This window comes from Maniola jurtina, chromosome 1 (genome assembly GCF_905333055.1).
Source record: "Maniola jurtina chromosome 1, ilManJurt1.1, whole genome shotgun sequence".
NCBI lineage: Eukaryota > Metazoa > Arthropoda > Insecta > Lepidoptera > Nymphalidae > Maniola > Maniola jurtina.
Window position 1 is genome coordinate 13,795,120 of NC_060029.1, and position 18,058 is coordinate 13,813,177.

The 18,058-nt window shown below is 38.2% G+C and overlaps 1 protein-coding gene across 1 annotated transcript; it reads right to left on the reverse strand.

The window, feature by feature from the left end:
* Nucleotides 1-14,336: 14,336 nt before the first annotated feature.
* Nucleotides 14,337-17,627, reverse strand: LOC123867934 (eukaryotic translation initiation factor 3 subunit H). Its single transcript, XM_045910259.1, has 5 exons — nt 17,478-17,627; nt 16,622-16,839; nt 15,962-16,121; nt 15,251-15,455; nt 14,337-14,846 (listed from the first exon to the last, which is right to left on the reverse strand). Exons 1-5 carry the CDS (start codon nt 17,553-17,555, stop codon nt 14,494-14,496), a joined length of 1,014 nt encoding a protein of 337 aa, XP_045766215.1. The 5' UTR covers nt 17,556-17,627; the 3' UTR covers nt 14,337-14,493.
* Nucleotides 17,628-18,058: the final 431 nt, after the last annotated feature.

An 18,058-nucleotide genomic window follows, 5' to 3' on the forward strand; every position in this document is an offset into this window, starting at 1 on the left:
AGCGATTGTTGCAAAAAAAAACAATCGAACAATTGGGTAATCGATTGACGATTTATCCGTCTTCACAAAAAACAATCGAATAAAAATCGGCACTGGATTGGTATATTGTTCGATTGCTAAGTCTTAAGAATACGAAGCGCAGTGTCTGTAAAAAATAAATCGAAAATCTAAATCAATTGAGCCACGTGCTATGTGACAATTGAACAATCGATCGTTTTCCGTTTGATCAATTGTTATTTGTTTTTCGATTGTTATCAAATAATAACAACAATCGAATACTCCGATTGTTATTCGAATGAATCACCCATCGCTAATTTGTGATGGTTGCGCCTTCTGCGCAAATTAATCTCTGCAACAACGCGCCTCCAGTGTACCCGAATGATTGAATGCGAGAGCAAATTATAGGCTCGGACTGCATGGACACCTTATTACTGCTCTCGAACTGTTAAAGCAATTTATCTGACATTTAAATAATTCCACCGTCCGCTTACTCTGCTGCGAATGGGAGCGTAATGACGGTTTACTTTAATGCTACGTGCGTTAACCTCCAGTTTGTTGCTAAAGCATATCTGTCATGGGGCCAATTACCGCATGTACAAATGTTGTTATTAGCTAATTAAATATCGCTGTCGTGTCAAAATGTAACCAGGAAGTACCAATAAAGATCTGATTAGCTGTAGGGAAAATGCAGTTCTTGGATGTGATGTTCATATTAATTCGATGTCACGCACAATTATTTATGATAAGTAAAATAAGGTGCAAGGGAAAGTCGAAGGCACCAGAATAAACGGCAGATCAACCATTGACTTGGGCAGATCAAACAAAGGTAAGCATAAAATATAAGTAGCTACCTACGATTGTACAAGAAAGGCGTGGAAATAGTTTATCAAGCGAGTCACAATTAAAATGATGACCACGACGGTATATTATCATAACCAATCCAAACCATTTTATAAAAATAAAAACTCAGGAAAAAAGAAAAACCTAAGAGATAGGTTCTTATTTCACATATCCTGGAAAATAAAAATTAGGGGGTTCGTAGTAAATAATAAAACTATGTTAGGGGATAAAATTTGCATAGGTATGTTACTCTCCAGGTCTTTAAACTATACCGACGCTAAAAATCGCGTCAATCCGTTGCTACGTAACTGACAGACAAACCAACAAACTAATAAACCAACAAACAAACACACTTTCGTATCTACTTCTTTATAATATTATGGACACAGAACTCCAAATACGTGTATGTGCTTATGGGTTAGTGATTTATGATTGGAACCCGACGTAAGTAAAAAAAGACGTGATATTTTTATTTCCTACTTAGAAAGACAGCAATGGGCTCTCGGCTGCACTGATTACTACGTCAATGGATTAAATCAGTACCTAAGTAATAACTGAATAAATTTGTAATCTATTATTTATCAAGTAATTACATTATTTTAATCCATTGTCTATAAAGTAATTGTATTATTTATAGTGAAATAATTAGCTACTGTTAATAACAAATTGCTGATCAATTAAGTTACAAATCTTTATTGTCACTGACAAATAATTGCCTTACAAATAACACCCAGCTTTTTTGCGTACATTTATTTAATATTCTATGGATTTTAATAATAAATAATAACTGTTGATTATTAAATATCCATTCATAAAATACTTATTAAATACTTATTTAATTTAATATTGCGTGCAGCAACGTTAAGAAAAAAGTAGAGACCTCAATTTTCGAGGCCGAATATCTTGCCGCCAACGCAGACCACAGATTTTTGTGAGATTTCCATTCATTGCACGGATGAAAATGATCGTGATGTTCAACGGCGTTTCCCGTTAAACGTAGGTGTAGCGACGATCTACCACGATGGCCACACACCAGTTTAGAACCAACCTACTTGCCTGAAAGTTCTCCATAATGTTTTCAAAGGTGTATGAAGTCTGCCAATCCGCACTTAACCAGCGTGGTGGACGATGGCCAAACACTTCCCATTCAGAAACCCGTCTCAGTCTGAGTCGACAATGAGTTGATAATAAAATAATTATTTAAGTAGGTAGGTACAATAGTATCTTTGAATTGGGTTTTGTTTGACCGATTTATACCATTTATTTATTCATTTATTCAGATACAGGTTAGCCCTGGACTACAATCTCACCTGGAGGTTAGTGATGATGCAGTCTAAGAAGCGGGCTAACCTGGAAGGGGTATGGCATTTCCTCTCGTATTAAATAAGCTTAGTTAATAGCAGTCGATTGTCTGCGCCTTAAACAAATTCAGTGTCAATTAGAGGACATCTCAAACACAAGAATTACCGCAAATTACAGCGGCAGTAGCATGTTTTGAAATGTAATTACGTCGCACATCCAGTTAATTGTTCCAAATTGTTTAATGCCAGAGCGGCACCTCGCGACCAGGTAATAGCGCGCCCCAGGCGCTCGCTGACCATTCTTACGCTGATTCTGGACTATTTTTTATGGGCTAAGATTAACAAATGTAAGATTATTACGTAGGTAAGCATATTTTTTAGTTTAAAAATCTTATTAATCTTTGCTATAGTTTTAGTTAATTATCACCACTAAACCATTGTCTGACAATCAGAAAGTGTACAAATAGTAACTACCCAATTTGAATAAATGACTTTGACTAGGTATACTAAAGAAAATACTACTTATATATTTAATCTTTTGTAAATTATTATACTTACATAATAAAAAAATTAGAAGACTAATGTTGGCTCTGTACAGGAAAAAAAGTAGGTAGATAGGTTAAGTGAAGCAACTGTTAATTTTTAACTAGCAAGATATTTTAAACCTTTGTATGACTAACAAAAAAATCTTTGTATAACATTCTGTAATGGGCTATTTATCTTAAGCATAATGTACGAATACCTATATCATCTAACTACTAATTATTAAATACGGCAAAGAAAAATACAAGTAATATTTAAATTAATCTTCATAAAAGAAAAGCAAAACATATACGCATTGATAACATCTTTCTACCAAGTATCCCACACGCATTATCTCCAAACGTATTAGCAAAGTTCATGTAACTATACTCATAATACAAAGATAACTGCACGCAAATGCGCAAATAAATTACAGAACGCCGATAAAACATGCTAATATACCATTCCTCATCATAACCAGTCATTAGAAATAGAAACGTGGAGCGTGATGAGTTACGACGTGCGAATGTTTCATTACATCAGATTACGCGAAATGTGAATAAAGGTGGCTTTATACCTATTTGTCTGGCATGACGACATGTCGTGTTGTGACAAGATGGCTAGTTTGCACATTTATATGTGCCGTGTTCTAACGCCTTCTGATGATATTTTGAGTCAATAACAGTCTGACGCATCAGACCACAGCATTGGCGCTTGCACATTGGCATGTGTCGTGATGGTGCCGTCCCCCCGCCCCTAGAACCCCGCTGCTCTGACGCGAACCGGGATTGCTTCTGATGCGACACAACAGATGCCATCACAACACATTGCACATTACTAATAATATTATGAACGTAACCATACTAAATATATAAAACCCGATGCGTCAGGGCAGACACGTCAGACAAATATAAATCCACCCTTAGGTACTTCGCGCACTAGACGGCCACGACTACGGCTAGTCGTGGTCGCGCAACCTGCAGCTCGATTGCGGTAAAATGACAGCTACAATGTCACGTCGCAATCACCTCTGATTGGTTGATGATCGCTCACTATTGGCTACAATGCATTGCTGTAACAAAATAGCGTTTTAGCCAATAACAACAATTGTGATTGTAATAATGATTGATGCAAATTTTACGGAATCGAGCTGCCGAGTCGCAGATGCTCCGCTCAAGCTGTGGCTAGGACCACGACTGGTCATGTTGTGAGTTGTAAAGTGGCCAGCTGTCGAAGTTACTTATAAACTACAGTATTTATTACGCTATTTATTTAAAGGTCTTTGCGTATTGATCCTTCTGTACCCGGAAAGTGCAATTAAATATTCTATGACAGTACCGTAGATACGTAGACTGAACGGCACCGCTCGTTGGCGATAGAAAATGCGCGAAATGCGTGAATCGAATCGATAAACCGTACGTACACAATTACAAAGGAATGGTATCTCGGTGTTCATCACTCATTATCGTGCAATTGCGTTTCGCTAAACGGGTATATCGAACTGCACTAGACACCTTTAGACTCATTTTAGAACTGTTACAATAAAACTCAAAGCTAACCTTATTTTAAAATCATGCCCACGTGGAATGGTGCCAAGAATACTAAAGCCCTGTTTTCCGAGACACAGTTTTTACTAGTTCGAGAAACAGGTGCATGGTAATCTTTTGTTGTTAGAATTATGTCAATATGTTTTGTTAAGTTTGTCATATTTGTTATAGAGCAAAAATACCCAAGTACGGAACCGTCGGTGCGCGCGTCTGACTCGCACTTGGCCGGTTTTTTCGTAAGGACTTTGAATTGGAGTGAACCACTGACTGCTTAGTTCATATTACTACCACTACAAAGCCATTAAAATAGCACGACAGAGGTCGTTACTGCGGTCGCTCTAAATGTACTAAAGCAAAGATACACTAGAATTGGTATCAGGGTCGATGAATGTGCACTCCCGCTGATTTATGACCCTCCCTGCGATATTATTTCGCAATTTATCAGCCTCCTAACTGGCAGATTTGTGTATGAAGAGCTATTTCCACTGAAGTTGTAAAGGTCGCGATTATCTTGTCAAAATTACGAATTTGTTTCTCCTTTCCAAAGATATTATAAAACTCCAGATAGGCAAAGCACCAAAAAGCTCATACCTACATTCGTATTTGAAAAAGTGAAGAAGCTTTTGTGTGTGTTAATTACTAGGTAACCTATGCACATACTACCTCGCACAGACTGCATAGATACTGGCGCGGTCTTTACGCACCTAGCGTAAAACGTTCAAAAACTTGGCGGCCCGTAGGTATAGACCGGCTGCCAAGTTTTGTACTAGCACTTCTTGACCTTGTATAGACAAGTCGTTCCTGCTTTCCTATCAAAATAAGTACATTTCTTAAAGGACTGGAGGACAGGACTTAAGACATGGTAAGGGTACTTTTAGATTCCATTTTTATGTAATAGGTAGAGTTACCTAAAATATTCTCTTCTGAATCCATCCGTTTGTCACGAAATCAGCCCAGTATAGGAAGATAGGTCTATCTATCTTCATTATCAAACAATTACCTATATTTTGTCAATGAGTGATGACTGATGAGTCAATTATAATATAATACCAATTCCAAGAAACCACCTTAAGGTGAATAATGGAAACGGGGTCCACAACCCTTTGAAATGACATCAAGAAGAAAGCATGACACACAGGGTAATTTTGGGACGCAAACAAAGCGTCATAAATAAATTATGCGGTAGGACGGATAAACGTTGTGCACAGCACACCAGCGCAGCATCTGGCTCGTAATTCAATTAAAAAATTCACGGAAAACGAGCTTCGGCGCAATCTTCCAAATTGCGCTGCGCCCGCGCCGCCGCGGCAGCCTAATTCCGTTAAATATTATTTTTCCCGCCTTTATCGTATATTTTGAAATTAACCCGCCGACATAATAACTGTTATAATATGCAGGTTTTTGATTAAATCCGCCAAAACCAATATTTAAGCATTATCAAAATTCTGTTATCAAAGGTAGCTCGTTCTATCGACCGCGACCGGGGACTCGGCACCTCCCTTTTGGTGTCTCACGTAACAATGTCCTCATTTAGTGAAGAGTGAAGACTTGTTTTGGCGTCATTTTGGCTCTGCTTTTGGTTTTAGATTAAAACCTATGAAAGAAAAAGGTTAATAATGCTTCCATTTATAAAAAACTTTGATACAAATAAAAAATTAAAATTTACAAAAAAAAAATTGGTACACCGTCCAAGTGGTGATTAACGGACATGGTGCCCAATACAGTGCCGCTATTGCCTCGCTGGATGGCTAGGTTTAGCCGACCCAGGTCTTGGCGTCCTGACGCGTGGATCAGCTGCTTGTGGGACACGATAAAAGCTTTCATGCCCGATGACCATTATCCTAGAGTTTCATAATATACGCAAAGCTTAAACTTTGCAAGCCAATTTTTGTTTAGCCCTAGAGTCCTGAATCTAAAGCGCTCCTTTAATAATTAATTATTAAGTTACCATATTGATCTCCACAAGGCAGACATTCACAAAGCCTCTTTTAAATTGAAAATACTTGCATTATCAATTTTATCACTCGCTGCTAATTTGCATGAACGTATAAAACTTGTAAATAAGCTCATCAATCCAATTGATTGCTGTATTTACTGAACGTTACGAGTTCCCGCCACTTTTGAACGGTGCATTCTCTACTCTACGCTTGTCTTTGCATTACATGAGGGTTGTCTTAACTTTAAAAAGCAGTGAACATGTTTTTAGTACTAATTTTCATACAATAGAAGTATATAAATGCTCATTATAAAAAACTAGTTGATTTTACGAGAAAAGTACGCAAGTACTTAGCCTAAAATATATTCATACCCGGGATTCAAGTTATTTCTGTTCTAATTATAGATAATGCCCTCGACTTCGTCCCTGGATTTTTAAAAATCTCGAAGGAACTCTTTGATTTTCCAAGATAAAAATATCCATAAGATGTCCATCCCTGGTCCTCAGTACGTTTCATCAAAATTAGATGAACATATGACCTATATATTAGGATAATTATTTAGATAAATAGGTACCTAATAAGTACTTACTTTTTAGCAAGCTTACATTCTTTTACGTAGGTACATGTAGGTGTTCTTACATGTACTTCTTCTTAACGAAGGTATCCACTCGTACGTCATAATATAAGCCTTATCTATCAACAATAATATTTAGGTACCTAAATAGGTCCTACTCCTATCTAGGTGATTTGAAAAGAGGTAGGTAATGGATATTTGTAACTAGAAAAAGCGTAAGCATAGCAGCCCTATTTACCAGTAATTTGAGCAATTACGGTTGGCAACACTTTAAGCTGCATTTGCATAATAAAATTACCGGTGGCCGTCGGTGTGGTATCATCAGCACAAAAAATATATGCGCAGCCCGCGTCGAGCGCCGTTTATGGCACTAAATGCGGTGTTGAGGCTGATAATAAATCCAATATCCTGCAGTTTGAGCCACTTACGCAAAATTGTCGGCGCAGTTTCAATTAAAAAGTGCAACTACACTGGACAGCAAATAAACCGGGCCACCCGCTACCTTGGAAGTCTGATTCGATTTTCTCAAAAAGTATAAAACTTACAACTATCAAAATTATACCTGCAGAAAGTGCATTTCATAATGAATAAAATGAATGGAAATTCATTGCGATTAATCAATTAATTAAGTGTTTATTAAGGATTTTACAAGGAAGAGTCGTTTTCCAGCCATGTTAATCGTAAGTAATCATGAAATGAAAACAAAAATTAAAGCCAGAAACAAAGATAAAATTAAAAAAAAGTTTTTGGTCAGTATTCAGTATTCCCTCCCCTTGCTCGGATAACTGCCAGCATCCTCGTATTCATCCACCTCACGAGCCTGACGATGAAATCTCGAGGAATTGCCTTCCAATACTCTTCAATTGCAATTTCCAGCTATGGAAGCCTTGTCGGAGCAGTTATCCGGGCTCGAACCCGACTTTTCAGCTCATCCCATAAGTGTTCTATCGGATTTAAGTCGGGGCGTCGAGCTGACCAGTCCATTGTATGAATGCCGACGCCCGATATCCAACTTCTGTTCTGCGAAATCGCCGCCTCAACGCAGTTCAAGTCCAATAAAGTCTGCGTGACGAACGCCAAGTGGTCATAAGCCCAGACGCCATCAGAAGGATACTTGTTGAATGGAACCTGACTCCAAAGAGAGCTGCAACAGGCCCAGCATTGACGGTAGCCCACCATGAAGCACGACTTGAATTTACTCGAGAGCATAGGGACTGGACGTTAGGACAGTGGGGTAATGTACTCTTCACTGATGAGACCAGGGTGAGTCTACATTGAAATGATCGACGTCTGAGACAATATCGTTGCCCTGGAGAACGTTATTCTCAGTGTTGCATCGAGGAAACTGTTGCTAATGAAGAAGGATCTGTAATGATCTGGGGCGGCATCTCGTTAACCGCATGTACAGCGTTAGTTTTCATCGAACCAGGGGGTCGTACACGTGGATTGATCTCATTGGTACATTACTGAAATCCTCGCACACCATGTGGTATCTTACGCAGGATATATCGCGCAGAATATGCCATTTTATGCATCATAATGCACGACGTTACGTTATTCATGTGGTGACCCAGTATGTATGCGACGTGGGAATTCGTACAATGGACTGGCCAGCTCGAAGCTCGGACTTGAATCCGATAGAACCCTTATGGGATGAGCTGAAACGTCGGGTTCGAGCCCGAATATCGGCTCCAACAAGGCTTCCAGAGCTGCGAATCGCAATTGAAGAGGAGCGAAATGCAATTCCTTAAGATTTCATCGTCAGGCTCGTGAGGTGGATGAATACGAGGATGCTGGCAGTTATCCGAGCAAGGGGAGGGAATACTGAATACTGACCAAAAACTTTTTTTAAATTTTATCTTTGTTTCTGGCTTTAATTTTTGTTTTCATTTCATGATTACTTACGATTAACATGGCTGGAAAACGACTCTTCCTTGTAAAATCCTTAATAAACACTTAATTAATTGATTAATCGCAATGAATTTCCATTCATTTTATTCATTATGAAATGCACTTTCTGCAGGTATAATTTTGATAGTTGTAAGTTTTATACTTTTTGAGAAAATCGAATCAGACTTCCAAGGTAGTGGGTGGCCCGGTTTATTTGCTGTTCAGTGTAGATTGCACAAGTGCCTGCTTACCTAAGTAACTGCGTGATTGGATATTGATTCTTCCCATAAAGTAGGTTACGATGAGGTTGTCTACGTATGGGTAAAAGTATTTTGTAACATAATTTAGCCAAAATGATGCTCATCAAACAGATGTATCATCGAAGCCTAGGTACCTACTCTCTCCTTTGAGAACAACATAGTGAAGTTTCATGCATGCGGTGAAATTGGCATGTGAGAGCAATAATTATAGAATACCTGTTTTTTTTTTTAAAGAATATTAGCCATTTTAATCATGACTAACATTCCCCTTTCCCCTTCAACTAAGCGTTAAAAGCTTGTGCTAGGAGTGGGTACGACAATAGTGCAACGGGTGGGGATTGAATCGCCGACTTTTCGGATTTCAGTCCGCTCCTGTAACCGTTGAGCTATTGAGGCTTCAATTCATTGCTCTATATCTAATGATTTATATTTTGTTCTACTTCTTCTTTCTCTTGCACTTGTCCCATTTCATTTGAGGTCGGATCTTCTTGTACACAAGCGCCAGTTCTTTCTTGGGTTGTCAGCGAGATTCTAAGGCTTTAGTGTCCTTAATGTATCACACTAATATTATAAAGGCGAAAGTTTGTATGTGTGTGTGTGTGTGTGTGTGTGTGTATGTTAGTTACTCCTTCACGCAAAAACTACTGGACGGATTTGGCTGAAATTTGGAATGGAGATAGATAATATCCTGGATTAGCACATAGGCTACTTTTTATCCCGGAAAATCAAAGAGTTCCCACGGGATTTCAAAAAACCTAAATCCACGCGGGCGAAGTCGCGGGCATCGGCTGGTGTAATGTAAATGTAGAGATCACCTGCATTGGCTGAGGGTTTCCTTTCCACCAAATAAAGTCGAAGACGACTCATGAATCATCTAATAGCCTATTAGATACCTAAGTACATACCTACTTAATATTATGTAACACAATATTGGTACATTGTAGCACTAATGAGATGCTATAACATAAAGTTACTTAGGTACTTAGATTATTAAACTAGGTGCGAAATCCTTAGCAACATAGGGACTCTTAATCTAAGATAGCTATAAGTAGTACTTACCTATTTACTTACTTAGGCACCTACTCGTAGGTTGAAAGTTAGTATTTATTGGTATTTTATAAAGTGTAATGTAATTTATATGTACATATTATTAATACCTATCTAGTATACATTGTTTTTATCTACATATATTTTTACGTACTCAGGTTTAACGAAGAACCAGGTTTTACTACATCATCATAATCATCAACAACCCCTCGCGACGGCTCACTATTGACCACTTTTCCTATTGGTCTTCTCTTAGGTTGAAGGGTATTGAAGGGTAAGGGTTAATGAAAAGGGTTTGGATGTAGTCCGCCACCCCAAATGCGAATTAGCAGGCTTCACATACCATTGAGAACATTATGGAGAACTCTCAGGCGTAGTATAGAAGCAGGCGTTATTTTGCGGAAGTCTATAACATACAAGGAACCAAAAGCTTAATTGGCTATAATCCGCCAAACCAAAGAAATCTGTATGGTGCAACATGCAGCATGCGACATGCACCGCCCGCCCTTCCACTGATAAACATCGAGGAAAAGCCAGCCACCAAACAAGCCACACGCACCACCACCACGCAGCACCACACAAATCCCAACACCACTCGACGCACGTTTCATCCCGACACCGGAGCATCCTCAGGAGATGTAGAGTGTAGACCTAACCTAACCTAACTGCAAAGGCAACTCTCAGGCGTGCATGTTTCCTTGCGATGTTCTCCTTCACCGTTAAAGCAAAACGCACATAGGTACTCAAGGTGCGTGCCCGGGATCATCGAAGCCCCGACCTTCCAATAGGAGGCGGACGTCGTAGCCACTAGGCTATCATGGCTCTACCGTACTACACGACCTAGGTACCTATCTTCGTAACTGAATATCTTCGATTGGTTTTTGATTCGATAAATATTAAATACCTACCTATTTCAATACCATACCATAGACTAGTAAATGAAGCACCAGGTTTTTAAGTATCTGCTGACTACTAAGGTAAAGTCCGCCATCTTGGCATATTAATTATATCGTAGAAAACAATCATTAAAATAAACATTTTAATGAACACCAACGTTAATTTCTTTCACATCATAAACGCCGGTGTAGCAGATGTGCCGCTTACACTTTTTTAAACACTGTCCTTTCGCAAAGGAAAACCGGTAGAAATTTTCTTCCACCATCACAATTAGAGTTAATTTAAGCGGGCTGTAATAGCGAGTGGACTATAATTCTTACTGTACCTACTTAACTATAACTATTCCTTACAAATAAGGTAATCTAGTGTGAAACAGCTGATAATTTCTCCAGTTATATTCTTATTATAGGTCTATAGTTAGAGGTAGGTATTAATTATGGTCTGTCTGTTTGTTATATTTCACGACCCCCTCTCAACATGTTAAAAGTTTTCATAGAACGTTTCATTGAAAAAATCTTATTACAATGTTAATGGATTAAATAAATGATAAGTAAGCTTGGAAATGAGTTGCCTAACAGCTTTGATAGTTCCAATCCAGAAGTAGTGATAATAAAAAGAATACCCGGCCGAGTTTGTTGTGGGCTCTTCTCCGACCTGGGCGCGTTTGGAACCGTCATAGCTTTAGTTTTAAGTTATAGAGTTAGAGTTAATAACAAAATACCTAGCTGAAAATTACAAATTCTTATTCTAAGTAGGTACGCGGTGTTAAAAATTCACATACAAATCTTTGAGTCCCTGTAATTTTAAAACTACATACCTATTTTTAGAAAAATCTCCAACACCACAGACACAGATATTAGTTTCTAGAATATGTCGGCCAAATTTCATGGACTTTGGTTGCTTAATGTTCAAATGAAATTGGAACTACGATTGTATGGAGTAAGTGACGGACAGAGCCCTATTAAATAATATGCGTGTCCTATCAAACAGAGAAAGCTCAGGGAGGAAATGAGGTTTGTGTCGATGGTCAACGGCGACATTCGTGATGAATTCAAATTATTTCATAGAATATAATTTGATAATGATCGCTCTTAACCGCATTTTAGTGAGCAGGTCCAACCGCAGGATTATTAAGTTATCCCTGAATCCGACTAATATCTGCGGTTGAGGAATTTGCAGCTGGATAAGCAAAAAAATGCTAATAAAAGGACGGAAGGTATTTAACTACCTAAGAACACTTATTTAGTAGGTTATCAAGGCGTTGTGTTTTAGCCTTTATCTAATAGTTATTAGACTGCGCCACGCAAAGAAGTAATGTGTTCATCAGTCCATATTTACTTAGTATGTTTGTTTGTCTTTTTGTGGCGCACTTAACTAAAAAGACTAAAACGCACGGCATTCCGAACCAGTGGTAGATTATTTTGACGATTCAAAAGCACTTGTAAAAAGTTTATTTGAATAAAAATCTATTCTATTCTCTATAAACGCGTAGACCGATTTTAATGATTCTTGCATTAATAGATTTATCTTAGTCTTGCAAGCAACATTGAAGATATTAAATCACTAGCTGACGCCCGCGACTTCGTCCGCGTGGATTTAGGTTTTTCGAAATCCCATGGGAACTCTTTGGTTTCCGGGATAAAAAGTAGCCTATGTGCTAATCCAGGATATTATCTATCTCCATTCCGAATTTCAGCCAAATCCGTTCAGAAGTTTTTGCGTGAAGGAGTAACAAACATACACACACACACACACACACACATACAAACTTTCGCCTTTATAATATTAGTGTGATTTTTAGTCAAAAAGACCCGTTTTTTTTTTCACCTAATAAACCTGATGCATTACAGTGCAAACCACAGTTGGGTTTTTGAAAACTTTTTAAATTACCTATGTGAGTTATGAGTAGAGTTGATTTAACTGCATTTCTTTTACAAACTAGTAACAGTGATAGCAGTTTCAAATATTTTCTAGTTCTATGCAGATAGGCGATAGAATGATGAAGGTATAAAAAAACACATAATTTAAGACTCGGGACAAATTACCCTCAATTATACAGAGGCGGCCTCCAGCTCGGCCGGGATAGAGCAATTTGTGGCAATCAAGGGACAATTCAGTTATTTGCCATTAACTATGCCGCCCCTACCTTTGTAGGGTGACCATCCCGAAATCAACTGATGCAGGATAATACCTAACTTTCCATACCTTATGATTGAACTTCGAAGCTTGGGCCAATATTTTATTAACCCCCGACCCAAAAAGAGGGGTATTATAAGTTTGACTTGTGTATCTGTCTGTGGCATCGTAGCTCTTAAACTAATGAACCGATTTTAATTTAGTTTTTTTTTTTTGTTTGAAAAGTAGCTTAATCGAGAGTGTTCTTAGCTATAATCCAAGCAAAACGGTTCAGCCGTTTGAAAGTTATCAGCTCTTTCTAGTTACTGTAACCTTCACTTGTCGGGGGTGTTATAAATTTTTAATTTACACTTGTGATTATTTCACCTAAATGACTTTATCTTCTATACATATAATAAAATTGTAGAAAAGTGGTGTCTGTACAATGGAAATATATAAAAAAAAAGTAGCAGGGGTTGTTATTATATCGATGCCGAACCCGAAATTGTAATTAATTTTTTTTTTGTCTGTTTGTCTGTGTGTTTGTGCACGCTAATCTCAGAAACGGCTTATTCGATTTAGATACGGTTTTCACTAATATATTGTAGTAAGCTTCACTTAGCATTTAGTGTTTATTTCATGTCAATCGGTTCATAAATAAAAAAGTTATGTCAATTTAAAGAATCACGCGCGCCTGAGCGTCCTTGGCTATAATATAAAGCGCGGTCACTATTCCACGCGAACGAAGTCGCGGGCACAGCTAGTTTATAATAAGTATATTAATCCAACTTATTTATTCATTCTAATTTTAAAATAGTGGTGTCGATTCTATTGTCTTTCTCTAAAGTTTTAGAGCAAGTTTTTCTTTTTAATAAGTACTGCAAAAAGGGCGGAGCATGAATTTTAGATATAAAGACTCGAAATTTTAGTGCATTCTGTAAAACAATACTCACGACTAGCACCTAAAATCATGAGGTTTGACAGTTCTAAATTAAATTAGATTTGTCCGTCCTTCCTTTTCCACATTGGTTTTGGTAAGAAAAAGATGTGAATACTATAAAATTTTCTTGCGTTCAGAATCAGTAGGCACTATTTACCTACATGAGAAATATTTATACCAACAAGACTATTCTTTATTACATTCAGACAATATTTAAAACCAATTAGATCTATTGGGAATCGAATCCAAACCACAGGCTTTGATTAAAAAAATAAAAACTTAATCACGTAAAACTTTATGATGTGTTCGTTCGTTACCTGTACGTTCGCGCATCATTAATGAGTTGAAACTTGAGTAATTTTTTGACATAGTATCAAGTAGGTGGAGCATCATTATATAAGTCAATGGTGGAGCACAATTTGCATTGCATCACCAGACATCGGATAGTTGCAAATAAAAAACCAAATTACACATTCCACGATTTATTACAAATACAAATACTTGTAAGGGTTAGTGTAGACCAGCAAGTAAACTGCTCAAGCGTTTCTTAATTAATAAGTGACGTTAATGACGTAATGCTCCAACAATTTGTCGCCTGGTCTGCACTGACCCTGCATAGACACCTAAATGTTCTGCTTAACATCCTTAGCATTCTGTAAAGCTTGCGTCAGATAGAGCTTAGCAAGACTTTGCGAGCAGAACTGGCTAATATGCTGGCTGTATGTATTGATCTGACCAGCCACAATCATCGGGTTGAGCCTGGGCGGGACTGGGTGAGGCTTGAAGAGCTTGTTGACATCTTCCTCGGGTAGGGGAGGTTCGTCCTTGGCTGCTCTTGCTGCATTCTCTTGTGCCCTCTTCAGTAACCATCTGTGCTTGTCTTGCTGTTGACGGACTACCAATTGCTGGTAGCGGTTGAATTTAATAGCTTCCTGGTTCAATTCGTCCACACGTTCCATCAGGCTTCTGAGTTGACCTGGAAGTGAAATGGTTACTTGATAAGTTGATAGCATTTTTTCATGTACTTTCCTTGTTTTTTACAGATGAAGAGTAAGTGTTTTATTTAATTGTATTATAGCAATGACAGCCTAGTGGTTTTTTTTTTTTAAAAAAGAATATTAGCCATGTTAAATGCCCTATATTCCCCTTTCCTCTCCAACTAAGCGTCAGGCTTGTGCTAGGAGTAGGTACAACAATCGTGCAAAGGGCGGAGTTTGAACCGTCGACCTTTCGGTTTTCAGTCCATTCCTTTACCGGTTGAGCTATTGAGGCTCATGTTGTTGGCTTTCTATTTGGAAGGTTAGGTTTCGATTCCAGGCTCGCACCTCTAACTTCGCGTATTTTTGTGTTATAACATAACCTATCTTGAGGAAGATTTACCTTCAAGCACAGACGCAGTTCCAAGGTCGAGGAACTTAGAGCCTTCTTCCTCAGGGATCATCTCGGAGAGTTCAGACATCATGATGTTGGTGAGCGGCGAGTTGCGGATCACGATGGGCACCTCTATGAAGAGGCTCTCGTAACCTATCTTAAGGTTCCGGAGAGCCTCAGGTGTGTAGTCATTTTCCTTGTACATGGCGATTGCCTGGAAAGTTAAACATGAAATCGGTGTCACGTAAGAAATATGCATACTAATTAATAATTATCACACTAATAAAGGCGAAAGTTTGTGTGTATGTTTCTTACTCTTTCACGAAAATACTACTACATTGATTTGGCTGAAATTTAGAATGGCAATAGATTATAAACTGGATTGACACATAGAAAAATTAAAGAAAGAGATTTTTAAAAAACCGCAATATCCACGCGAACGAAGTCACAGGCATCAGCTAGTTATTTATTATAAATGCGAAAGTGTTTTGTCTGTCTGATAGCTTTTCACAGCCCATTGGTTCAACTGATTTTGATGGCTGGGCTACTTTTTATCCAGGAAAATCAAACAGTTCCTACAGGATTTTAGAGAAAACCTATGTCCATGTGAACTACAATATAAACACTGAAAGTTTTTATCGGAACTTTTTTGGTATCATCCTTTTGATTGTTTTCTTTGATATTGTGTATCTGGCTGAAAAAAATGTTTCTTGTTATTACCTGTGGAGTTAAGCGATATGCCTTCAGAGTGAGGAAGCCTCGAGCAGACTTCTTGGTGTCGTAGATGACTACAACACTCTCCTCAATGGAGGTCTGATAGTGATACTGTGACTCCAACAGTGACTGGCTCAGGAAGTTGCCTACATCCGCACTCTGATACCTGTAATGGAGAACAACTAATTTATAAAAATGCATTTTCAAGTATAAAGCCTGAAGCCGAGCGAGACGCGCCGAATCGAGCCAAAACACTTTGATTGGCATGACAAACAATTCGATTCCGCGCACACGAAAGGCCACGACTCAGCATTTATGCTCCAGGTTTTTAAAAATAAAACCTTTTTTTGAAATTTAATATTTAAACATTTTGCTTTGTGAGTTCAAGCATTTCTTGCAAACTCTTCATGAAGTCCTGAATATCATAATCTGGATAAGTTTCCTACATGAAATAAAGACATTTACTCTCATTTCATTAGTGGTTCATTAATCTCACCTATAAGTGGGATAGAAGTAAAATCAATGACTTCTATGTGAGTGTGTGACTTTATATGAGAGAATAGACAAAAAAATTGGTTCATCAAACTCTGCTACGAGTGATGCAAGTGCATTGAGGGTATGAGTGACTAAATGACTAAAATATCTAGAAATAAGTCCTAGACTCACCATCCAACATGAAAGTGGTCAACGTTGACCCTGCGCAGACGGCGCATCATGTCGAGCTGGTACTCCTCCTCATCCATGGCCTCATCGTGCTTGGGGAAGGGGAAGCAGTTGGTGATCTCCAGCCGGTTGTCCACCACCAGCCCCAACAGAGCCCCTTGAGCTACTTCCATGTTGCTGCATGATTCCTCATGACAGTGCTTCACTATTTTCATTACCGCCTATAATTTAATACAATCATCATCATCATCTCATCTCCTTGCCAGTCCACTAAGCATGGGTCTCCTCAGAATGATCAGCACATAGTACACTGCATTGGCCAAGATTGGCAGACTATACACACCTATGAGAACATTACAGAGAACTCTCAGGCATGCAGTTTCCTTTTAAAGTAAACAATATTGTTTATTACTGCCTCATTGTTATAATCATACTAATATGCAAGATCAGATTCAACTATTCTAAGAAAAGCATAATATTCATCATGTACAGTAAGTTCATTGCCACATAAAAAGTGTATACAATGTATACCATCATTAGAAAGTGAGATGAGACTCCCAAAACAGTTCATGACTCATCTATCAGAATAAACCTCTCAGGTAAATAAACCTAAGTTTGATATATAACATAACCTATACACGACAGACATTTAATCCGAAGAATGGTAATTTCATCAAGTACTTATTACTTGATATAGGTGCCAACTTCGTATGACCACTGATTTTCACATGAAAACAGAAAATTGTTTGAAAAATACAGTGATTTTGAAGATAACATGACGTGTCAACAAAAGTTTGTGGAAGTACTTTTAACTATGTTCTAAAGTTTCTAACATTAGGAATAAAAAGTTCTTAATTACCAGGCCATCACACTGGACGTAAGTGATCGCGGCTTCATTTTCAGGAACACGCCTAGATGCTCCACCGCGACTCGCCATTTTTTTGATCAAGAAAGGGCAATTTTCGTGGTTGTTTTATTTGACAAGCACTTGATAAATGACAAGTTGATAATTCTGTCAAACATAGATTGTAGAAAAATGTCATCCGCGTTACAAATTCATGTTCGAATACCTGTACCATACTTACACAATGAAATACAATTGTTCGATTTTGTATAATTTCGATTGAAAGCATATAAAGTCACGTATAAAAAATGGTTTGAGTTTATTTTACGTATTTGTATGTATAGTAAAATGGTTGTAAAAGTTTTGCGTTTGTTATGGTTGGAACTTGTTGAACCTGGGTCCCGTGGTGTAAAGCTCCTTTAGGACTTCGTCTGCGATGGCGTTTGCTGGCGCGCGTGCTGTGCTTGTTTGGAGTGTTTTTTTTGTTAAGAGTGGCTGGTTTTTGTGTTAGTTGGTGTTTTTTGGAGGTGGAACTGATTGGGAAGCGCTCTAAAGGGGCGCCGCGCGTATGTCGGCGGGCGCCGGCGCAGACGGAG